At 42.1% G+C, this 26,699-nt stretch overlaps 1 protein-coding gene across 1 annotated transcript in view; it reads right to left on the bottom strand.

Annotated features, from left to right (window-relative positions):
• The window catches only part of ARAP2 (ArfGAP with RhoGAP domain, ankyrin repeat and PH domain 2), a 198,232-nt gene that overhangs the window by 101,752 nt on the left and 69,781 nt on the right, over positions 1–26,699 (bottom strand). Inside the window, exons 10-13 of the mRNA XM_075260332.1 lie at positions 12,755–12,861; positions 12,473–12,672; positions 839–924; positions 448–630 (exon numbers count right to left, since the gene is read on the bottom strand). Coding sequence (XP_075116433.1) covers positions 448–630; positions 839–924; positions 12,473–12,672; positions 12,755–12,861 — 576 coding nt within the window. The remainder of the gene's footprint in view (positions 1–447; positions 631–838; positions 925–12,472; positions 12,673–12,754; positions 12,862–26,699) is intronic.

The following is a 26,699-nucleotide window of genomic DNA, read 5'->3' on the forward strand; positions in this document are numbered from 1 at the left end:
TGAAATCTCCATGCAATAGTCAGACGAAAGATCTTTCAATTTTAAAAGATCTATTGTTGTCTTCAAATGATCTTTACTTGAAAGAACGTTCAGAGAAAGATCATTTGTCCTTTGCTCAGTGTCATTGAACACGTACCGGTCGTCTGAAAACCATAACAGCTAATATAGACTAAAATGTGTATGGCTATATAACGATTGTTCAGTAGTTGATTATGCGCTCAATGGTGGTTTTACCATCAGCGTACATCTTTCTAATTTGTATGGTCACCTTTAGGTTATGTGTACAGGTAGTCAAATAAAGAAAATCTAAGCAATGTAAATTGAATGCTCGGTATAGTACTATGCCGTATGCTATTTCTTCATTCTTCTAAGCAATGCCAGTCAGCGCCCTTCCATTATTAAATCACGGGTGAAGAATAACATATACACTTTGTGATACTTACACACCTCATTTAGTTGCTGAGAAGTCGGGCTCGGAGAAAGCATCTTTTTAAATCTTCCTTCTTTGTATTTTTGTGCGACAAATAATCTTCTCTGATTAATAGTGGAGGTCACACAAAGCATGTTTTCAGGCGCAAGATTTGCTTCCCAGAAGCTATTAACTTTTTCATTTCCCAGAACAATGAAAAGCTACCAAAAGAAAACACGAACAAACCCAAACATAATGAAATCATTTATTATATGTGTTGCCGGTTTCAAGTCTTAGCACCTCTACATTACTGTGGTGACGAAGCTTAGACTGCGGGCTGTGATCAGGAGCCCCACTAGGTTATGGAAGAAAAAATTTCCATATTTACTTGAATGACAAGAAAAATAAAGCATTATTACTGAGCCATACCTCCACAAGTTCATTGCTCCATAATGTCGAATCTAGTTTTAAGCCGTGCACCTTTGAAATTTTGCTTCCCAGGGTCTTATGATGACCTACAGAAAACACACACACAAAAAAAACCCAGTCATTTAGTGTATTTTATGAAAAGAAAAATTCACAAATAGGCAACAGAAATGTATTTTTTGTGCTGTAAAAAATTTTTTTTAGATTTCAGTAGCCAACAGTAGCACGTGATTATTAAAACATTAAAAATGGTACAGGATTTATTAAGTCTAAGTGTAAATGTAAACCCTGTACAGAACATGGTCCTGTAGGGTGGCAGGAGCCGCCACTTTCCACAAAATGGCCTTACGTTCCAAGTTTTCTTTGGCTACAACCCAAGATTGGCCCTTATGGCCTTATATTGTGTGCCAATTTGTGTTCAGTGTGTATTGTTGTGCATTTTGTGATATGTGTTGCAGTGAATATGCTTATGACTTATTGCATTGTATAACACTGTCACAATGTGTTTTGCTGCCTAGTTTGGTATTTTCTGGCAAGAAGATAGAACAATGATTTTCCAATTGGGCTAAACCTAGTTACGCCCTTTGAGTGTGCAGCAGGTAGTGTCCCTGTGGTGCTGCAATGATTACAGTTTTTGCGTGCTACGCCCAATGCTCTATAGTCATGCCAGGAAGAAAATCTATGATATTATAGAGTGGCTTTCTCATTCCTTCAGGTCTTGCATCCTGAAATCATATACCATCAGTTCGTATGTCTATCTACATGACGCAATTCTGGATGAACTTCAGTCAGCTTGTACGGTCAACTGGGTGTGTATCTGAGAACTAGTTACCATATTTTTCAAGCACAAAACCACTGCATTCTCAATGGGATATTCTCTCAATGCAATATCAAAATGGGAACCCCACTTACCATATGCTATCTGGAATTCTGGGTTTTTATACCTCTACATCCCCTATAGTTACCACTCATGAGCTGATTTGCATCTATCGTGTAGGACTGCTGATCTTGGTTGTTCCTTTCTACTGAGTTCCTTTCCAATGGGCAACATGTGCTAATATTTGCTGTGCCAAATATCATCTACCTCGGTAAACACTGGTGACAACATGCCAAGAAGCCATGATCCAAATTCCATGGACCTTGAGTAAGTACTGAGTAGGGGAAGGTTTGTTTGGCTTGTTTTGAAATGGAGTTGGCATAGTTGGGGTTGAGCCATGGGACTCTGGTCCTTACACTTATATAATTGCTTTAAGTAGTTCATTTTTTTTCTAGGCATTTGTGATGACATTGCAAGCTACTTGTTGACTTCCTTCTGCTATAGGGAATTCCTGAAGTTTAAGATGTATACTGAAGCTACATTTATCAGTATGCATTCCGAATTGTGTTCACTTCAGCCAAGTTTCACCAGGACTTGTGATTTATATTCAGCAAAAAGAAATCTTTACTTCCCTTGTCACTTACCCCACTGCAGATTGAAACGGGGGCTCTTTTGTAAAAGTGTAGCTGTCTACAAGTTCAGCAATAGTTATCTTTCCTGAACAGCCCCATAAACATGGACGCTCATTGAACAGGGAAAGGGAAGAAAACCATTGCTAGAGCTGTCTTATCTCCCAAAGACCAAAAGGACTGGACAGTTGAAAGTCAACTGTCCAAACCTTAATTTTTCTGACCACTGTCTTTTGAGGGAATTAAGAAGACCCCCCATGCACAATAGATGGTGTTAGGGAATAGCCAGGTGATGATTCCCCAGAAGCTGCTGGAGAACCCTGGAGGAAGGGACACAAGAGACAGTGAGCCCTAATCTGAAGACCCCAACTGACCCTTCCTATTGCCAGGCCCTATCCTTTGTAATAGGCAACAACCACGAAGACAGTCCCTTCCTGTATAGGTGACCCACAATACGCAGACAAGACGGACAACAACAAAGGGAGGTCAACTAGCCAAGGTTCGGTAACAGTTAGCTATGCAGTCCAAAGTCGGAGTCCAAAGAATAGTCAGTAGGGAAAGCCAGAGGTAAAGGATAAGGGTACAAGTAAATTAACAGCAAGAGAAGCCAGCAAGCACGAGGCAATAACAGGCACCAGTGTGAATGTGAGCCAAGACTAAATAGGGGATGATGAACCCGCCCTGGACCTGACAGGAAGGCAGGCTGTCAATCACAGGCAAGACAAAATTTAGCCACTTAATGGACAGATGCAACCAGGGCAGAAGACGGATGTGGTACAAATACAATCACAGAACTAGAGCCGTGTTTACACAGTGCAACTAAAAACTTTAAGCAAATTATCAAACTGCACACACCTCCTGCACCACAGCACGCGAGCAAAGGGTGGCGCAGAGACCCCAACACACAGAGATGTTACAGATGGTCAAGAAGTCCTGTTAAACTTGATGTGTTTGGCCAATTCAAAGTCAATTCCACAATAATTTTTGATCACTGTTTGAAGTGAGCTTGAAATTAAAAAAAATAAAAGTCATATGTTATGTTTGTCACTTCAACCAGTATGTTTGAGTTCTTTTTTTGCACACCTTGCTTCCACATAGTGGTCTTTAATGGGTTTATGCAATTCATTTGGAAAACAAATAGTTAAGTGAACAAAAACATTGTTTATAATATAAAATAAATCTGTAATGCAAAGGTGGCAATTTGAAAAAGCTGTAATTTTTGCAAAACCAATTTGCATGTTCGGTACATCTGTTGCAGTGATAATTAAGTTAAAATTAATATATAATTTCAAAAGAAATGAACTTATTACTTAAAAATTCTAAAGTCAATCAATAGAGTTAATTTTTACAATAATAACAATAATAAGAAACAACAACAACTAGTGAAATAATTTTCTTGTCTTGCATAGATAGCAAAAACAATCAGGTCACTACATAAATTATCAACGACATCAAAAAGGAAGACAAAAACAAGGCATGCAAATAAATACCTTTGCTGTGATTAAAAAAAACGGTTTCGGGTTCACAAAACTCATATTTAAAGACTTTATAAGGACATTCAGAGTTAATAGGCTGGTAAACCTCTGGCCCGGTTCACATCTACATTCGGTATTCCATTTGGAGAGTCCGCATGGGAACCCACCGAATGGAATACTGAAATCATTGACAAGCGATGAGTTTATGAAAGCACACGCACCCCATGTACTATAATGGGGTCAGTGTGCTTTACACACAGTGTCCGCACAGAACATGCAGAGAGAAAAGTACTTCATGAACTACTTTCCTCTCCTTATAACTCGTGCAGACACCGTGCGGGAAACACACAGACCACAGTCGGGTAGAGGGCCCTGCCCGCGAGGTTTACAGTCTATGAGGGAAGGGGGGTAGAGACAGAAGGAGAGGGGGAGGCTGTACAGATGGTGGTGCGGTGATAGTGTTATTGGAGGTTGTAGGCCTTCCTGAATAGGTGAGTCTTCAGGGCCTTCTTGAAGTCTGTGATTGTGGGGATCAGTCTTATGTGTCTTGGTAAGGAGTTCCAGAGTATGGGGGATGCACAGGAGAAATCTTGGAGACGGTTGTGTGAGGAGTGGATGAGAGCAGAGCGGAGTAGGAGGTCATTGGAGGATCAGAGGTTATGTGTGGGCAGGTAGCGGGAGATTAGTTCAGAGATATATGGAGGGGACAGGTTGTGGATGGCTTTGTAGGTTAGCATTAGTAGCTTGAACTCAATTCGCTGGGCTATAGGTAACCAGTGGAGGGACTGGCAGAGGGGAGCAGCCGATGAAGATCGGGGGGTGAGGTGGATTAAGCGAGCAGTGCAGTTTACGGTGGACTGGAGGGGGGCGAGGATGTTAGCTGGGAGTCCATGGAGAAGGGTGTTGCAGTAGTCTAGGCGGGAGATTATGAGGGCCTGGACGAGCATCTTGGTAGTTTCCTGGGTGAGGCAATCTGGAGTGGGACCCAGCATATCAATGTAGCTTCACAGATAGATAGGTTAGGGTTACCTGAATCATGCAGGTGCCCCAGTTGTCAAGATATTGCTGTGTTTGGTAATATATAAATTAATTCTTTGAAGCCATGAGATCATAGCCATCTACCTTTTTGGAGCAACAACAATGCCCTCATTGCTCCAAAATGCTCATGTATATATTGGCAAAATCAGTGATAGCTCAAAAACGGAGACACCAATTCACAAGGGGGGAACATAGTCTGATTCGAGTGTCCCTAGCCCATCTGTGGAGCTGGTTGATATCCTGGATTCAGGTGACTTTTTTAATGTTTGAGCACACAGTTCGAAAAAAAATATGAAATAAATGCTATTTGTCACTGAGTAAACCCAGCTCAACTGTTTTATTCCGTATCTACAGTATGATAGTTGGCATGGGGTTTATAACCAATATACAGGGATCTAAATCAGTCTCAGTTCACCCCTGATCTACAATGTATTGCATGTCTTGTGTACACTTTGAAAATGTTCATGTACCATGTTAGACCTGCTATACAGCACCATGCACACTACCATGATTTGCATCTTGTATCTGCTGCTTGTTTTTATACCCATCCTTAGTATTGGTACCTAGATCCCAAAATGTAACACAAATATTAAATCACGAGTTAAAAAGTGAAATATTACAAAGCATTATTGATGTAAAATTTTCTTTAAGCCGTGTCACTTCATCAACACCTATCATCTAACCGAACCTAACCTGTTCCCTAAATTTCTGCAGCGAGTCACTGACAGGATCTACCACCAAGACGCTAATAAGCCAAAGCATCTGTTTCTGCTTACAAATCCTGCACAACGTTGGTTCTCGTAGCTGTAAATTGCTGTTTTATGTGAAATTCTGAAATTAACTAAAAGTAAATGATGCAAAGCGTGATAGTTGTGACTAAGCAACACATTAAAATACACAAAATACAGTGCAAAAAAGATTCCATAAGATTTATTCCTTATCAAGCCCTGATACATCATAACATACATATTTATTACCTAGACAAAGCCGTGCGGATGGAGAACAGTAAGTACCAAGGTTTTCCAAGAAAACTGGTAAACTGTTGTTCCATCTAGTGCAGACAAAGGTTCAATACCTACCTGAATATGAAAACCAAATTTTCTAAAAATAAAAAATAAAAATTGAACTTTCTACTTTTTTACGTAATTCCCCTTTGACTTCAACACAATTTTTCCACTTCACCTCGAGTGATTGGATGTCCTCATAATAGAAGGAGATTTCTTACTGCTGCAGTAACCAGCTACCGCCGATTATTGCGTCATCATCAGGAAATCATAGACCATAGAAATTTCTTCAATAGAAAGTAAAGACTGGTAGCCAGGCCTGGACTGCAGAGCACATGGTAAAGCTCTATGAAGTTGCAGTCTCTGATAGCAGCTTGCGATCTGTGAGCCCTATGAGCTGGCACATTGTCGTGAAGCAGCAACACTCCTATCGACAACTTCTCACGGTGTTTCTTTTTCATTGTCTCACTTTGTCTCCGTTGTTTAAGTATAGGTGTCTCCAATAATCTTATGTAGCATGAATTCTAATAATAAAATGCCTTTTGTATCCCAAAAAATTTTTGCCATGCAGGGGCATAACTACCAGGTAGCAGCGGCAGTGGCGGCCACAGGACCCAGGACATTAAGGTACCCGGCAACAGCCGCTACCGCTGAAGAGTATAATAATTGTACATGGGTGGTCCAAAATGGGGCAATGATACTGTGTGCAGGGGCCACTATGGGGAAATAATGCTGTGTGCAGGGGCCACTACGGAGCAATAATACTGTGCGCTGGTGCCACTATAGTGTCTGCAAGAATGCGGGGGGGGGGGGGGGTTGGTCGGTTGGGGTCTTTGGTGTCAGTCAGAGGAGGGAGGGCCATGTCAAAAGTTCGCCACGGGGTCCCGCTATTCCTAGTAACACGACTGTTGCCATGGCCTTTCCAACTGACTGCCGTGCATAAAATTTCTTTGGAGTTGGTGATCTCTTGAGCTTCCATTTCATGGATTCTTCTTTGGTCTCCGGACCATGGTAGCGGACCCATGTCTCATTACCTGTAACAACCCGAGAATAGAAGTCTCCTGTATTTTTGCTAAGCATGTCTAAATTCTCTTGGCTAAATTACTGGCGATATGTTTTTGACATCATCAAAACATCATGAATGATACCAGAAACTGTGCCAACTGAAATGTCTAATTCATCAGGCTAGGGTCACATCTGTGCTTGATCACCATTTTGGGATTCCATCCTGCATTTCATTTGAAAAATGCAAAGAGAAAAACCCTGCAACCAGGACTTTTCTCTCTGCATTTTTCAGGCAGAAAACGGGCGGAAACCTGGCATACTCCATTATTGTCTAAGTGGATCCAAAGAATGAAAACCCTAACACAGGTGCAAACTTAACATAAGCTATAAGACAGATTTTGACCTGACCATCTTCCAATATCATGGCCTCCACTTTTTGGCACATTTCTTCTAAAGATGCTTCGATAAAACACACCATTAAAACGGCTTGGCCCGAAACTGTACAAGGTAGTAGAAAGGTGCATCATCACCATATACAGTAATCATCCTTTCATGAATTTCCTTAGCCTTCTTTTCTTCCTTTGTAAGGAATTTAATCACAGAACGATGTTCCAAACCCTCCGTTTCATTGACGATCTGCAGTGTACTACACATGCCATCCTGTCACTTCCAGTGCTTTCATCAGACTGAACTGCTACTGTATGTGTTGCATGTTTAGATATGCCTCAACCTGTACAGCCAAGCTCATTGAGGTAGATAACCTATTGATCACCTCTAGTATTATCAGTGACTAGAAATCAGCGAACACTGTTCGGATCAGCCGTTCCGAACAGCACTCTCCCATAGAAATGAATGGAAGCACAGGTGCTTCCATTCATTTCTATGGGTGTGTGCTGTTTGGAACGGCTGATCTGAACAGTGTTCGTTCATCTCAATCAGTGACATCATCAATATCAGTATGTGACTGCTGAGGTGTTAAGAACTCCCGTTGCAATTATTTCATAGGAAGGTCTCTTGAATGTTCTGAGGAGGCCCAAAAGAGGTAAGGGAAGGTGAATACAAATGTGTTTTTTGTTTTTAATTTCAACACCTCCCCTAAACTTCCACCTATTATACTCGGGGGTCTGAAGACATAACAATTTCACTTCCGCTTCGTACTAAATGTGTTCGACTTGAATGGAATCAGGGACCCAAACCAGCCAAACCCGAAGTCAAATGCCTCTTGGGAAGTTCACCCATCTCTATGTGGTTCTGTGCTTCGTTCTCCAAAATGTTTGGAACAACCTCCCTGCTGAGTTCCTTTAGAAAATGTTTGCAAGTATACCTAGAAGAATTGGTGTTGTTTTGAAGGCAAAGGGTCTGTCAAAATTAGCAACAAAGTTTGTATCTACAGTAATGCATAATATCTGTTCCTCTATGATGTTCTCTACTTGATGTCACATATCTGCATTTCTGAGAACCTCTAGATACATATGCATATATATGTGTCTGTGTCAATGGCAATATCTGCTTATCTTCTAACTTTTGTAGCTGCCTACAGTAGATTTATAGCTCCTTAATATGGATACATGGAAACTGTCTGGTTGTATATTGATTAGATATACCTGAATCTCAGTAGACACAGAGCAGTAATAGCTGTCAGAGAGGGAATAGCTATCGGTTTAATTGTAAGGACTGATTGAATAAGGGGGGAAAAGACCATGAGGGAAGAAGACCATGGCGACCAGGATTAATGATGATGAATGAAAAGGTCAGATCCAACGACATGAGACAATGATTGACTTAGTTAAATATCACCTGGCTTTGGCAAACAAGAAGTTAATCATAATGAGTATATACGTTATGTCAGAGACGATTTCTGGATGGGATTTTTCAGATGCACAATGACTATTTGATGTCCAGAAGGAAAAGCAAGGGTAGTGGAATCGTCTTGTAATGGCTTAAAGGGGTAATTTGAGGGCATACTTAAAGGGGTTGTCAACTCATCTGAAAATGTGCTAGATTAAATATACCTGGTGATAGTACGGGAAGAGAGGGTTACTTTTTTATGATTTAGTCCAACACATTGCTGCATTAAAGCAAAATTTTATATGATTTGGACTACCCCTTTAATTGTAAAAAGAACAAAATTTGCCACGTTTACAAAACTAAGACCTGCCCTGTGAATGGAGAAGATGCAGTTTCTGACTTGTATCTCTTTGTACATATATTTTCTGCTGGTAAAGGATATAGTAAAGCTGTATGCGTTCCCATTTGTTACACAATCTGTACATCTTAACCCCTTCTTGCAGGTGACATTTTTCAATTCTATTTGGACTCCCCGCCTTCCAAACCCCAAAACTTTTTTTTATCATATGAGGGCTTAATGTTTGTGAGACAATTTGTTCTTCATAATGGTGCCATTTATTATTCTGTACAATGTAGTGGGAAGCTGGAAACAAATTTAGAATTTGAGAAAAAGTGCATCTGTGCGACTTTATTACAGGCTACATTTTTACAGCATTCACTGTGCAGCCAAAATGGCAGCTGGAGAGCTGAGCGGCCGCCATATTTAAATACCCGACATCCACTGTACTATTACAGCTGATGTCTCGAAGGGTTAATATTTTTAAAAGTTTCTTTTTTTTCACTTTTATTTTCTGTATTTGTTTCATCCTATTAATATTATAAAGGTGAAAGTTTGTGAGTTTGGATGTTTGTGGGTTTGTGTGTTTGGATGTTTGTGGGTTTGTGAGTTTGGATGTTTGTGGGTTTGTGAGTTTGGATGTTTGTGGGTTTGTGAGTTTGGATGTTTGTGGGTTTGAATGTTTGGATGTTTAGATGTTTGTTACTCAATCACGCAAAACCAGCTCGACCGATTTGGCTGAAATTTTCCACAAACATAGTCACTACACTCGATTGCACAATAGGCTACTTTTCGTCACAATAGCGCACATACGTTTTTCCCAGGACCCCCACAAAACCCAAACTCACATCACTATCTCTGCAATCTCACACACTTTGGACCATAGCAAGCCACAAAATTCATATTACCCTCTACAGCAGAGGTCAGCAACCCCTGGCACACGTGCCAAGAGTGGCACTCCTGCCATATTTCACTGGCACACCAGCAGCACAGGACCTGCAAGAGTTAAATGAAGTCCGAGTCTCTTCAGTGGGCTGCTAGAGCTGAGGCATAAGGACACTCCCCTTTGAGAGGGGTGCAGGAAACCCAGGGGGTGGAGCTTAATCACTCAGGTCTCTGCCTGCTATAGTGATAGCTCCTGCCATCTGCACCCTGCAAACACTCCCCGAGGAGGACAGGAAGCTGCTAGCAAAGTGAAACTGAAAAACACACAGGTACATAGGATTACTGCTCTCATTAATGTCAGGCATTTGGGGTTATTAGTTTAGTCTTAGTAACTCCATATGCCTCACATTAATAGGAATAAACCCCATCATGTCCCTCATATTAACCCCTGTGTGCCTCATATAAAGGTTACTAATATGTGAGACATATGGAGGTACTAATAAAAGACCTCAGTAATGAAGATACTTAATTATTACCTCCAAGTCTCTCACATATCAGTAACTCTTACACAAGGGTTAATAGGAGGGACATGATGGGGTTAATTGCTATTAATAAGAGGCACATGGAGTTACTAAACTGTCATGCACAGGGACAGACTTTATGTTGCTTGCTCAAGAGTATCCTGTGCCCAAAATGTACATGTACTGGCAGAAAATAACAAATCATACAATGTCGCATATCGAAGTATATTCACTTGAAATACCTCTGTCCCAAAGACACTATGTACAGTTTATACCAACACCGTATAGCAGCTGAAATACAAATTACCTTCATCACAAAAGTCTCACGTATTCTCATAATTACAGCAAAACCAAGATACAAAGTTACATTTCATATCCCATACCTTATACACAGTACGAAAAGCTTACCCGCGCCTGTTTACCCACTTTCACAATCACCGCAGACGAAGTCGCGGGTACCAGCTAGTTTTATATATTATTTTTTTTTATAATATACAGCACTGTACATACACGTATGGAAATAATGCTGCCAAGTAAGAATGCTTTCAGAAATCGAAGTGTTAATAGATTATTTTCGTCAGTGAGCAAATTGAAGTGAATGAAGAAAAGAGAAATCTAAATCCCATCAATATTTGGTGTGATCACTGTTAGGAGGAGAAATCCTGGAAGTCATGATATGGCGCCCACAGAGACCTGATCTCATCATCATCCAGTCTGTCTGGGATTACATGAAGAGACAGAAGACCTGGAGCAAGCCTACATCCACAGAAGATCTGAGCTTAGTTCTCCAACCTCCCAGCCAATTTCCTTCAAAAACTATCTGCAAATATAACTAGCATTGGCATAAGCACCACAGTACCAGCCAGGTAACAGGCCCTATTTACTTACCGATCCCCGCTCCAGCTCACGGCTGCCACCGCTTACCTTTCTGCTCTCTGAAGGGCAGAAGGGAAAGCGGAGGTGATTGTGAGCAAGAGCAGGGATCAGTAAGTGAGGCCGCAGGCTCACATACTCCTTAAAATACTGATATTATTATACTCTGCTATCTCTTCAAACCCCAAAGTATAATGATTGGAGGCCCCGGGGAATTCCAGGCCTATGTTTGTCATTTTCTTTTGGGCTCCTGTTATTATACTGAAAAGACCCCATAATAGTTTGTGGGTGGTATGCCCCAAAATTTCGGACTATGCTGAACATGAAAATTTTGCAATATTTGCAACGAATACCACTGGGGCCACAATGCAACATAATACTGTATGGAGGAGATACTATGTGATGGAGGGGCCTCAATGGGACATAATACTGTGTTGAGAGGCCACTGTCAGGCATTATACTGTATGGAGGTTGCTGTGGAACATTATACTATGTGCAGGAGCCTCTATGGAACATTCTACCTTGTAATGGAGCCACTATGAAACAGTATACTGCGCCTATGGGCCACTATAGGACATAATACTGTGTTGAGAGGCCACTGTCAGGCATTATACTGTATGGAGGTTGCTGTGGAACATTATACTATGTGCAGGAGCCTCTATGGAACATTCTACCTTGTAATGGAGCCACTATGAAACAGTATACTGCGCCTATGGGCCACTATAGGACATAATACTGTGTGAAGGGGCCACTTTAGGACATTGTAGTGCGTAAATGGGGTGTTATACTGTGTGGGGGCCACAAAAGGGGGTTTTATGCTGTGAGGGGGGCCTTGAGCTCAAAATTTTGCTGTGGGGCCCAGGCTTTGCTAGTTATGCCCCTAGTATCTTGAAAATGTATGCTATTCTGAAAGCTAAGAGTAGTCAAATCAAATATTGATATTTCTCTTTTGTTCATTCCCTTTAATTTATCAATTGACAAAAATAACCTATTAACCCTTCGATGTCTGAGAGCATTCTTACTTTGCAGGATCCTTCCTCAGCATTGTGCAGAGCATTTTGTATACAATAGCTACGATCTAATGCCAGTACTATGTGCAGAGGAGATGCAGTTATTATACAGTTTTCTTAGCAGTTGTTATATGTACAGGATTTCATATCTCAGCCTTATAAAGGAAGTAAAATGAAAAAGAGGAGACAATCCACTTAATATTAAGCAATGAACTCTGAGCTATTCTAAAGCATAACACTCCAGTATTCATTTACCTGCACAGTCCTTGCAGATGACAACACAGAGGTTGATGGATGCCCAGTCAGGATTCGGAGCTCGGCAATCTGCACAACTCCTATTCGATTCATTGAACCAAATCTTTTCAAGTACTTCATAATCAGCCACACTTTCTGCTATTGATTGCTGCAATGCTTCAATCCACTCTTGCTTCTCCCTTTCTGACTCTGCTGTAAAGCTAAAATATTTCAGGAATTGTTATAGATTTGTTATACTTTAGAAAATCCTTTATGCACTACTAAGAATAGTTTTGTCCTTACCAAAAACTTCGAAAAGGTGTTATGACCTCAAAATTCTTCCTGTCCGTATTTTTAAGGGTGACCATTGCCATCGTGATGTCAGTGATGGCGATCCCTGTATTAATGTCCTGGAAAATAGATGGGCAAGAATAATGAGGAACGCAAAGGTTATATGTTCTTAGCTATTGAAAAGTAACAATGTAAAAGATACCATAAATGATAAAAAATATAAATGTGAGAAACCTGCAGTTATAGGATTGGATAATAATAGGAATCCACTACTTTTAAGGCAAAAATTGAAGTGTACAATATATAAATTGATATTGAATTTTTTTCGACCGATGCAATTTTTTTGGACTGTATAGATTGTATGACTTTGCACCTCCATATAAGACCAGTGTCAGAAGGGTAAGATGCAGACACATTGTTATAGCAATATTCAACAACACATTTCTATCATGTCCACAGATCCAATAATAATCACTAATAATCACTGGAATGGGGCTTACAAGGATCAATACTGGAGGCCTTTGAATGTATCATTGGTCGTGCATGTGTTCTTCTGCTCCATCCAAAGTCTATGTGACTGACAAAGGATATTCAACTACCCCCGTCAGTCTCACAAAAACTGAATGCTAAAGGATACAGCATCTTTAAGGGAATGTGTCACCAGAAAACCTGTATTTTCCATGACGATTTGTGATTTTTTTGGCGTTTTCCATATGACTGTCTATATTTTGAAACCTTTTTAGAGTTGGCTCCAGACTATTGCTGCCCATGGCCATGACTATGCTGTAAGGCAGATCACTGAATGCAGTTTATAGAGCAGAGAAGAAATTCACACAAGTTGGCAGTCCTCATAGTCATTTACAGAAAATGGTGATACATTCCCTACACGTTCTCTATACATTAACATGGGACTCAGATCAAGGTTCTCTAAGGCTAGGTTCACATCTGCAATCGATTTCCGTTCTCCATTCCACTTAAATTATGCAAGCAGGACTTTTTTCATTTTACTGGTGGAAACTGCACGAAAGCCAAGCAGACCCCATTATAGTCTATGGTTTCCGCAGGTTTACAATGGTAATTACTTTTTAAGTGGATTAGGTTTACATTTTCTGGGTCCCCAAGTGGACCAAAGAATGAAAACCCCAGCGCAGCTGTGAACCTAGCGTTAGGAATAAAGAGGTAAATGGACGTCCTGTCCATACACTACACTTAGTATCAGCTGAAGATACAGAGCATTGGTCACATGACCCAGCTGAGGACCATACAGGAGTGGATAACGCTCAAGTACACCACCAGTAAGAAGATTACCTCCACTGCAGTATACATCATATGTACCATTCTGAAAGGCAGTGAATTAAATATTTAGCTGGAGTGCCACTTTGACTTGGAATGGAAATCCAACCCAATCTGCTTAAAAAGCGGTTACCCATGGACCCCATAGATTATAATGGGGTCCACCACATTTCTGCCCAGTCTCCGCCCACAATTTGCAGAATGCATTTTTCAAGCGGAATGAGGGATACAATCCTGGAACAGCGAAGATGTGAATCCAGCCTAAGCTTCCTTTCATTTAGGACATTTTGGTCCATAGCTCTTGCTTGCCCCACTCCATACACATGTGTGCTCAGATTAGCCAAACATGTCTGAGGGGAGAAAATAATCGATTTGGAATGTTAAAACTCAAATTTCCCAATCTATCTGTTCCTCCTTAGGGTACATTCACAACAAGATTTTTACGTCCAGAATGCAAAAAAAAACCAAAAAAAACTGGTTATATAGAGATCAATGTAAAAAAAGTGGGTCCATTTCAGACCTCCTTTTTTCAAGGGTACAAAAATGTAATGTACTACATTTTTGTGTCCATTAAAAAAAAAAAAATGAAATCGACAAATCTGCTTTCTTTCTCTAAATTGATCTCTATGTCGATGGTCTACCATCCATTTGGATCCACTTTTTGCATCTGTTACACAGATCTGCTAAATGGATGTAAAATATTTACTATGAATGCACCCTTAGTGTAATATAATCTGTTCTTCTGGTCTGTACTTAGGACCAAAAGTATAGATAAAACAATACAATGGATAAGACTATAGACAGATAACAATGGATCCCAAGGGATCTGATTAACTGTAATGGGGTCTATTGTGTATCTGTTATTTTCTCACTGACTTCGCAAGCCGAAAAAGTCGGGCTTTTTTCATTTCAGAGATGTGAAGTTATCCTTAGTCCCAAGAAGTTAAGTGGTTTATATCATTGCCAGTCCTGGGTTGGACTACAACCATGAGCAACGTATATGTATGTGGTTTGTGCGTTTTTCTGGCTTCCTACCACACTCCTAAGACATATTGATAGGGAATTTAGACTGCGATCCTTACTGGGTAAAGCAAGTAATGTCAACATGTCTAAAGAGTTTATGCACAAAAAAAATATTAGGTAGACAACTAGATGCCAGCTAGAGATTTCCGTAACCAGTACCTTAAGTAAGATATCATTATATGACTACTTCCCGGTTATTGAACTGCTTTACAATTCTCTATATTCACAGTTCTTGTATCTTCTACTTTATCTCCCAGAATAGAAAATCCACAATCTGGCAGCACAACGTGGAGTGACAGGCTCAGTGTTTTCTGAAGAACACATTTGCTGTCACTAGTTCTCAGCAGGTGGGACCATGTTAATCTAATGTGACACTACTTGATAACACAATGTTGGCTCACTGCTGCTATAGACAGAAGACATCAGCTGAAAAGGTCTGCTTTCCAAATATGATCTCAAACAAGTTTACATTTATATGTTTCCTTTAAACCTGTTCAGCGTAAACTATTGTATTGTGCATTTGCAGCCTTTACATCATTATATAGGGAAAAGGTTTTAGGGCAATTCTAGAATTAGTTAAAGGTCATCTATAGAAATGTCTAAAATATAAGAGTTCGACTTAAAAAAATCTCTTAAATTTGCTTAGGGTATTTCCACACAATTTTTTGCTGATTTTGGGGTGCAATCTGCCTCAAAATCAAAGCCAAGCATTACAAAAAATCTACTACGCAATGTTTTCTAAGGAAGACAAAGATTGAAATAGGACACTGAAAAAAATGAGTATACTTCTTTATCCAACTGAACAGCTTCAGAACCTGTGGCATTGGACAGTCAGCTGATCAGTTCCATTCATCTGGGGCTGATCGGCAGGGTCTTTGGCTTTCCACCTTGGAGAAGCCAAGGCAGAAGTCCACCTCAATTCCTCTTCAATTTTGGCTCTGTAAATGGGCTATGTCTTAATTAGGAAGATAATCCAGGGCAATTTTTCAAGGTCTCCCTGGGGTCCAATCACAGGCATGCTGCACATAAAGATGTTAGCCGTGACCCGGGGTGTATCACAAGACTACAAAATGCAAATGAGGTGAGGGAAGAGGAGAGAAGGCAAGTAAAAATTTTAATTTTTTCACCTTCCCTGCGAAGATCACTCCACACAGAGAACTAAATGATCCTGAGTCTTTCTTTTTCTTTTAGTTGCTGTGACTCCTAGTATCTTTTCTATCTGCTATGAGCTTTTATGTGTTTTTTCTTGTAATATATTACTGTATTATCCATGCTGATTTAAATAAAACCTTTGGTGGGCCATATCTTTTGAATGTGTGGACAGAGTTATATAAAAAATTATTTTGGGGCACAGTGACAATGAAATGAGGTACGTGATTTAGCATTTTGTACTTGGTGATTGTTCTAAAGACTTGCCATTGATGAGATCTTTTTCTAGTATGAAATCAAGGAGGGATGTGACAACGGGCTTTTGAGACTAAAAGTGCCTAGTACCGACCTCATGGCTACAGCTGGGGCAACAATAATCCTGATACTCCAAGTATATAACTCTCATGGAGAGGTGTCTCCTCTTTATCCACTGTCTCTCTGCTATGAGAAGGCACTCTTCAGCAATCTACATTTAGCCGCCATCTTTCTTTCTCGCCTTCCACCCCTTTTCTATAGGTATTTAATGTTTCTCCTGTTGACAGGAAGGGCAACCATGTTAATTTTTTTATTAACTCATTTAAAAGGAAAAATTAGGATTTTTTTTTTGTTTTTTTGTTTGAACCCAAAAATAGTGTTGGTCTTCTATCTGGTAATATATGGTATTACTACTAGAGATGAGCAAGTAGTACTCAATCGAGTAGGTATTCGATCGAATACTATGGTATTCGAAATACTCGTACTCGATCGAGTTCCACTCGCTATTCGAATGGAAAAGTTCCATGCAGAACCAGCAATGATTGGCCGAATGCTATACAGTCGGCCAATCAACGCTTCTCCTACCTTTAGAAGTCTTCTCCGTGCAGCTTTCCCGCAGCATCTTCCGGCTCTTCATTCACTCTGCCAGGCATCGGGCCTGGGCAGAGCCGACTGTGTATGCCCGCTTGTAGTGCGGACATGCGTAGTTGGCTCTGCTCAGGCCCGATGCCTGACAGAGTGAATTCAGAGCCGGAAGACGCCGCGGGGACGCTGCACAGAGAAGACTTCTCGGAGGATCCAGCCCGACCCTCACTCATGAACTTGGTAAATGTAATTTGAACGAACGTTGCCTACCCCTGAAACGAGCATTTTCCCCCCATAGACTATAATAGGGTTCGATATTCGATTCGAGTAGTCGAATATTGAGCGGCTACTCGAAACGAATATCGAATCTCGAACATTTTACTGTTCGCTCTTCTCTAATTACTACATGTTTCCATTTCTTGAGTAGGTTTGAGCTGTAATACCAGACATGGCCCATGGACCAGTGTAATGCTGCTTTCTGGGTGGAAGGGTTTTTTGTCTTTTGAATTTTAGAAGGGGTTGAACAGGAATTTTTTATAGTCTATATTTAGGATAGGCCATGAATATCTGATTGGTGGGGGCCAACAGGCAGCACATATCAGCTGTTCAATGGTACATCTTGTCTGAGTACGATTCAATGCATGGAACCAGTGTGCACTGTTTAGTGGCCGGACGCCATTGCTGCGGCTCAGTTCCCATTGTCCAAGTCAATGGGATCTGAGCTCCAGCAATGGTGCACAGCCACTAAACAGTGCACACTGGTTCCATGCATTGAATCGTACTCAGACAAGCACTGGGTCGTCTGCTTCTGGCTCCGTGGTGTGTATAGGACAGGTGTCGGAAGCTGATCGGTGTGGGCGCTGGCTGTCGGCGCACTACCGATCAGATATTTACGTCCTATCCTAAGGATACATTTTTGACCAACGCCATTACATGAGGTAGCATACAACCCGTCCACAACTGATAGTCATAAAGCACTGTTCACAACTGCTAGTAAAGTGTCAGCTTCCTTACATACATACAGTAGATTATTTTTTACTGTAAAATGTATAAGTCTTAAGGATGGTCAGATTTTATTTTTTCCACTTCATGATCATTTCTAATAGATGCCTCCTACTTGCACATTATCTTTTAGGTTTTGATCTGTAATGGATTTTGTGGAGAGAGGTGATATGAGGATTGCTCATGCTGATGCGTGAGACCTCAGTGCGTGCCATTAATAATGTTCTTTTCAGCCAGCCATCATGAATCCATTCACAGCATCAGCAACAAGGCAAGCTGTGTTTCCGTATTACATACATATATTTTTGCTGAGGCTTGGCACTAGCACAATTTTTTTTTTCCCGTCAACATAAAATAGGAGGGAAAGCAGACATAATTCCAGTAAGAGCCACTGTCCCTTGAAATGTGAGGCACAAACAAGGCTCACGCTGATGAGCACAGTACGCATCTAGGGACTGGTCAGAGATACTTCAATAGCTTAAGAATGGCTTTGCTGATTAGATTATATCGCCCTATTATTTCCTGCTCAGGAAGATTAAACAGACTAACCTAAAAAACTGGCTGGAAATTCTTTCCAGTGTCTTCAGTTCCAGTGTTAAGCAAGAAGAAGCGACCTGACAGTCTTGTCTGAGAAAAAGATTGACTGCGGAAAGCCATTGTTATTGTCCCGGCAGATGGATGATACAAGCTTTAACAAGAGGCTGCTGATTTCCATCTAAACTGTGATTACACCAATTTAACATTAGAGAGCAGCGCTGTATGGAAAGTAGGAATTCTTCTCCGCTATTCTTACAAGGCTCAATTTGATTATAGGGTTAGGGATACGGCACGGCAAATTGCGTATAGTCACTCAATTATTTATTATTGGAGTAGATTATGTATTTGTGTTACAAATTTATTTAAAGGGATATCCCAAGAGTGGGACTGCACTATAAGTACCATGGTAGTATGTGTATTGACTGTAGAGAAAGGGTGCTAGGTATAGGAAACATGTACATACTAGAAGAATACATTAAATACTGAAATATTATATGTAAATGGTGCGTATTTATATGTTAATAAGGCACTTATGGGGCCTTAAAGGCTTTCAGATACATTAGAGATAGGAATGAACAAACTGATTCGGTTTCAACCAGATTTGACCGGCTCGACACAAACTTGAAACTTTTGGGGTTCGTCATCTACGAATTCCTGTTATCCTCTGGGATAACCAAAAGTCATTGTGAGGCCTAGCAACATAATAAACCATTATACTCTTTTCCCTCACCTCTCCTGGACATCCATTAAGCATCTAACAGTCCCTCCGAATCCTCTTTTGATCTCCTGGCTGTTATCACCCTGGAGTCACCGCTGAGGCCTAGTCAGAGGCTCCGAGTCACGTGAGGTGCACGGACATCATGAGACTTGTATCTAAGCCAATGGTATACCTCATCTGATGTCAGCCAGATGGCCTGAAAAGGCTTTAAGAGGTTGCCAAGGGACCTCTGAATGCCAAGAAGGCGCCCAGGAGACCTGCACAAGGTGAATATAATGGTTTAATATGCTGCTTTAACTCACCCGGATCTCTACTTAATATATAACCTGGGATCTAATTCCAGAGTAGCACTTCCATGGAAGAAGGCCGAACCTCACAGACATTCATCGAAACAAATCTTATGAAGTTCGCCTATCTCTAATTAAAGCAGATGTTACCAAATCTGTTAATTTTAACAGGAATGATTGACTATTTTATGTGTCATGTTAATTTTGAAATTCATTTCAGCATCTGATCCTTTTGTTCTCAGGGTCAATAACTATCTGCATAAGGTGTCTGTCAAAAATTTTCTCCTCTCTATCTGGAGAGATCACATGTGTGTTCAGTCGAAGTAAGCACATAGAGGTCTGGTGGAGAAATAACTATTAGGGTATGTTCACAAGGAGGAAAAGGTCATGAAAACCTTTTCTGCCATGTGAATATTCCACACGGCTAACCGCGACGGGATACTGATGCAGTATTGGCATTCTGTCGTGGCATCCCGCTTCTGATTAGACTCGAATGAATAGGGCTAAACAGGAGCGTGTCTCGAGCCGTGGATGCCGCAGTTGAATCAGCCGCAGAATCCGCGGCAAGATAGGGCATCTGGCTTCTTTTTTCCACTATGAGTGAGCAGCTCCCATTGAAGTCAATGGGAGCCATTTTTGCAGGTGGATTTTGAGGCGGATTCTGCTTCAAAATCCACCTGCAAAAAACTCCATGTGAAGATATCCTTAAGGTGTTCAGCACAAACTGAATGTGCTATTATAGCACAGGTCTCTACAGACCTGAGAGTGTAATAAGTTATACTCACTTTTTTTTCACCATGCCTGGACAACCTCAAGGTGCCCGAACCTCTGGCTGACATTCCAGGGTCATTTACTTGTGATTGGGCCTAGGAGTGTGGCATGCCAATCAAGTGGGCAAGCTGATGTCATGACTATGGGATACATGATGTCAGATGGGGTACCATTGGACGCTGCAAAAACCAGGAGAGGTTATATTATATTTCTGCACCTCCCCTGGGCCTCCACTGATTATACACGGGCATCTGAAGAGAGGGTTCAGTTCAATCTTGGGTAGTATCCTGAGGGGTGTAAAAGTTTTGGATTTGGGTCAAGAAAACTCTTGTAAAATTCAGCTAAAAATGACCATGTTTTAGGAAAAAAAGAAAAAATATCTTTTGCATTACTGTTGGGCATTGCTAGCATTAGATTATTTAATGAAGTCCTCTCGGGCCACTAATCTCAGGATAGCTTAAGCCAAGAGGGAAGCCCCTAAAAAACGAGATGTCAATAGTCTAATTTTTCGCCATCGTCTGTTTACTAACCTGATCTCAGCAAAGCACCTGACCTATCCAATAGCATTATATAAAGTTTAAGCCACTGTATATACATTTCTTATCCAAGGTGTAAACCTCCCAGGGAAGTTTTCTTGATCCAAGTGGTGTGCACAATTAACCCCCCAAAAGCTTTCGACTAATCCTCAAGTAATTCTCAAGTAACTTTGTATCAGTGCCTTTGTTAATAAGTTGGATAGGATGCCGATTCTCATTCATTGTTCAGTCTTCTTCCTTTTACAAGATAATTAGGGTTGAATTTCTCATTAAAGATGGCAGAAAATCTGAGGAAAGGCATTGATTGAAGACCTCTGCCAATAGCAGGACCATCGTGTCCCTGGAAACCTTATAGAATGTGCTCTCTCTATTTAGGCAGTCACTTTCGATCAAACCTTTTCACTTTCTCTGGTTTGAGGTAAATCATAATGATATAAGAAGATTGTTAAATACGGTGTGCTAATGTATATCATCTCATCTGATCGCTGACATGCAGACACTATATAATAAAAAAAAATTACAATGCTCCTTCCTTGTTATTACCGCATCACTACGTAAATAACAGATCCTCAGTGCAGAGACACTTTTCTACATGTTAGATGTCTAGAACAGCGGCTTTCTCCTAACAAGATGATTCGATTTCCGTTATGCCACCTTCTACTAGTCTGATAGAAATGTGTCTCGTCCTGCTACCAACTCCAGGAGGCAAGACGTTGAGGTATAGTCAGCTGGGGCCAGAAAAAAAGTGTTTTATTTGCTTTCTTGTTTTCTTAACAGGATACTTGTAATGCTTATTTAGCTCATGTTGTGTGCCCATGCTGGATATTTTGGATACAACTCAATGCCTGATATAGTTAAACTGGGGGAAGACAGCAAACCACAAGAACTTTCCTTCTCCGAAATTAATCTCCATGTAAATACATGTTTTCTGGAGTGGTGTGATATGCGGGTAAGGATTATTATAAAAGGGAATATTTATAATTAGAGATGAGAGAACACTAAAATGTTCGAGGTTCGAAATTCGATTCGAACAGCCGCTCACTGTTCGAGTGTTCGAATGGGTTTCGAACCCCATTATAGTCTATGGGGAACATATACTCGTTAAGGGTGCATTCAGACTACGTAACGCCGGGCGTGTATGAGAGCCGTACACGCCGGCATTACGGCAGACTGCCGAACACTTCCCATTCACTTCAATGGGAGCGCTCGTAACAGCGGCGTTTACGAGCGCTCCCATTGAAGTGAATGGGAAGTGTTCGGCAGTCTGCCGTAATGCCGGCGTGTACGGCTCTCATACACGCCCGGCGTTACGTAGTCTGAATGCACCCTAAGGGGGAAACCCAAATTCGTGTCTGGAGGGTCACCAAGTCCACTATGACACCCCAGGAAATGATACCAACACCCTGGAATGACACTGGGACAGCAGGGGAAGCATGTCTGGGGGCATTAAGTACCTTTATTATGTCGGCAGAGTGTGCACAAGGGTTCAAGCGCACCCTCGGCTCTGATGTAGCAGAGCCGAGGCTGCACAAGGGTTCAAGCGCACCCTCGGCTCTGATGTAGCAGAGCCGAGGCTGCACAAGGGTTCAAGCGCACCCTCGGCTCTGATGTAGCAGAGCCGAGGGTGCACAAGGGTTCAAGCGCACCCTCGGCTCTGATGTAGCAGAGCCGAGGGTGCACTTGAACCCTTGTGCAGCCTCGGCTCTGCTACATCAGAGCCGAGGGTGCGCTTGAACCCTTGTGCACACTCTGCTTCATCAAGCTAATAGAATGCATTGGCCAGCGCTGATTGAAGCAGAGCTGAATCTGTGTGCTTAGCTCAACTACTCCACCGGTGTAGTTGAGCTAAACACACACATTCAGCACTGCTTCATCACGCCAATAGAATGCATTGGCCAGCACTGATTGGCCAGAGTACGGAATTCGGCCAATCAGCGCTGGCTCTGCTGGAGGAGGCGGAGTCTAAGGTCGGACCTGAATGGAGACTGGTGTGGAGCAATCTTAGACTCCGCCTCCTCCAGCAGAGCCAGCGCTGATTGGTCGAGTTCCGTACTCTGGCCAATCAGCGCTGGCCAATGCATTCTATTAGCCCGATGAAGTAGAGCTGAATGTGTGTGCTTAGCACACACATTCAGCTCTACTTCATCGGGCTAATAGAATGCATTGGCCAATCAGCGCTGGCCAATGCATTCTATTAGCATGAACTGAGTTTGCACAGGGGTTCTAGTGCACCCTCGGCTCTGCTACATCAGATTGCTACATCTGATGTAGCAGTGCCGAGTGTGCATCAGATGTGTAGTTGAGCAGAACTGGCTCGGCACTGCTAAGTCTCTGCATTCGCATAGGAATGCATTGGCCAGCCTTCGGCCAATCAGCGCTGGCTTTGCCGGAGGAGGCAGAGTCTAAGGTCGGACCTGAATGGAGACTGGTGTGGAGCGATCTTAGACTCCACCTCCTCCAGCAGAGCCAGCGCTGATTGGCCAAATTCCGTACTCTGGCCAATCAGCACTGGCTAATGCATTGTATTGGCGTGATGAAGCAGTGCTGAATGTGTGTGTTTAGCTCAACTACACCGGTGGAGTAGTTGAGCTAAGCACACAGATTCAGCTCTGCTTCAATCAGTGCTGGCCAATGCATTCTATTAGCTTGATGAAGCAGAGTGTACACAAGGGTTCAAGCGCACCCTCGGCTGTGATGTAGCAGAGCCGAGGGTGCGCTTGAACCCTTGTGCACCCTCGGCTCTGCTACATCAGAGCCGAGGGTGCGCTTGAACCCTTGTGCAGCCTCGGCTCTGCTACATCAGAGCCGAGGGTGCGCTTGAATCCTTGTGCACACTCTGCTTCATCAAGCTAATAGAATGCATTGGCCAGCGCTGATTGAAGCAGAGCTGAATCTGTGTGCTTAGCTCAACTACTCCACCGGTGTAGTTGAGCTAAACACACACATTCAGCACTGCTTCATCACGCCAACAGAATGCATTGGCCAGCACTGATTGGCCAGAGTACGGAATTCGGCCAATCAGCGCTGGCCAATGCATCCCTATGGGAAAAAGTTTATCTCACAAAAATCACAATTACACACCCGATAAAGCCCCAAAAAGTTATTTTTAATAACATTCCCCCCTAAATAAAGGTTATCCCTAGCTATCCCTGCCTGTACAGCTATCCCTGTCTCATAGTCACAAAGTTCACATTCTCATATGACCCGGATTTGAAATCCACTATTCGTCTAAAATGGAGGTCACCTGATTTCGGCAGCCAATGACTTTTTCCAATTTTTTTCAATGCCCCCGGTGTCGTAGTTCCTGTCCCACCTCCCCTGCGCTGTTATTGGTGCAAAAAAGGCGCCAGGGAAGGTGGGAGGGGAATCGAATTTTGGCGCACTTTACCACGCGGTGTTCGATTCGATTCGAACATGGCGAACACCCTGATATCCGATCGAACATGTGTTCGATAGAACACTGTTCGCTCATCTCTATTTATAATATATATAGTATTGTGGAAATGTAGGAAGGCGTGGAAACAATGCTGAAATCAATCAATAAAATAAAATATGTACAATCTGTGCAACTACAGTATACAGGGGTCCAATGCTACCCTAAAAAAATTAATTTCAATCTGGCGGCAGTATACCAGAACTAGCAAAGCTCCATAAACTTTGCTACAACAATGGAAGTTACTGTATACACAGCACCATTGACTTAAAAGGGACTGAGAATTTCAAGAACTTCATATATGCTGTATAGAGTTGTACTAGTTCTGCAAAACTAACTGATTCTACATAGAGCTGGGAGTCGGATCCTTGCTGATCTGCTATTGCTGCACAGCTTATCAACAGTATACTACTTTACAACTCAGGTGACATCAGGTACGTTTTGTGACGTCACACGTGTTTCTATTGGGTGAGCTGCTAATATATCCAAAGTGAGTTTCAGCAAGTTACGATATCACAAGTCTGTTTTAGCCAAGAAAAAGGCCCTTGTGAATCAATGTCTGACGAATGTCTATCACATAGGTAAGATGGTGTGACAGTGCTGTGATATTATAAATGTGTGTCTTTTAGGTAAGATGCTGTGATACAACAAGTGGGATTCAGTCAATTAGCCTGTTCCCACGCCATAATATCCTATTATTTCTGGAGCAGGTGCCTGTTCCTGCAAATTGACACAAAAATACGGCATAAAGATGACTCAGAATTTGAGTTGGCACCATCGGGAGAGGATGTCCTCCATAACACACAGCAGATATCTTTCTTTAAATGCTGTGAGAAGCGGAAACACCATTTGTGCTTAACATTAACAATAATAATGGCATCTAAGGGGTCTCTGTGTTTCCCCTTAAAGGGGTTGTCCAGGCTAAACTAAAAATTAACCCCTAAACTAAACTCCCTCCCCCTCACCTACCTTCTAATTTACTTCAATTTTTTAAAAAAATCTGCAATTACCCATATCTCTGGAGCGGTCATGTGACCGCTGCAGGAACACTTTCTGATAATAACCGGTGACGCTCCTTTCACCGCTTCCGAAACGGAACTTCACCATCACTCTTACCGCTCCCCTATCCCCGTCAATACTTAACAAGCCTTCCTGTATCCGGAGAATGGGCCCTCCCTCTCATCCTCTCTTCTAGTAGTGAGTGGAATTGCTTAGCACGGAGATGGCAGGGCTAGTAATGGGCAGGATTGCTAGTCTCAGTAAGACAGGGAGGGTGGGAGAGGCTAGTAAATTGGCGAGATCGCTAATCTAATAAGAGACAGGGAGAGGTAGAGTAGGAGTGAGAGAAGAGGGGAGCTGAGTGAGAGGGAACTAGTGTAGTAGCTACACAGGAAGCTGCACAGCAGGAAGGTGACACCAAGTAAACAAATGCAGAGGATGCAGCAGCAACCAGAGACACCCAGAAATCACTCCAAACACTGCTAAAGGTATATGGGTGTACTTATTAACCCATTACTAGCACTCTCAGAACTTTATAAAAAAAAAAATCTACCCCGAAAACCCCTTTAAAAACATGGAATATCATGATTAGAGATGAGCGAACACTAAAATGTTCGAGGTTCGAAATTCGATTCGAACAGCCGCTCACTGTTCGAGTGTTCGAATGGGTTTCGAACCCCATTATAGTCTATGGGGAACATAAACTCGTTAAGGGGGAAACCCAAATTCGTGTCTGGAGGGTCACCAAGTCCACTATGACACCCCAGGAAATGATACCAACACCCTGGAATGACACTGGGACAGCAGGGGAAGCATGTCTGGGGGCATAAAAGTCACTTTATTTCATGGAAATCCCTGTCAGTTTGCGATTTTCGCAAGCTAACTTTTCCCCATAGAAATACATTGGCCAGTGCTGATTGGCCAGAGTACGGAACTCGACCAATCAGCGCTGGCTCTTCTGGAGGAGGCGGAGTCTAAGATCGCTCCACACCAGTCTCCATTCAGGTCCGACCTTAGACTCCGCCTCCTCCGGCAGAGCCAGCGCTGATTGGCCGAAGGCTGGCCAATGCATTCCTATGTGAATGCAGAGACTTAGCAGTGCTGAGTCAGTTTTGCTCAACTACACATCTGATGCACACTCGGCACTGCTACATCAGATGTAGCAATCTGATGTAGCAGAGCCGAGGGTGCACTAGAACCCCTGTGCAAACTCAGTTCACGCTAATAGAATGCATTGGCCAGCGCTGATTGGCCAGAGTACGGAACTCGACCAATCAGCGCTGGCTCTGCTGGAGGAGGCGGAGTCTAAGGTCGGACCTGAATGGAGACTGGTGTGGAGCGATCTTAGACTCCGCCTCCTCCAGCAGAG

Source organism: Leptodactylus fuscus, chromosome 1, assembly GCF_031893055.1.
Source record: "Leptodactylus fuscus isolate aLepFus1 chromosome 1, aLepFus1.hap2, whole genome shotgun sequence".
NCBI classification, from domain to species: Eukaryota; Metazoa; Chordata; class Amphibia; order Anura; family Leptodactylidae; genus Leptodactylus; species Leptodactylus fuscus.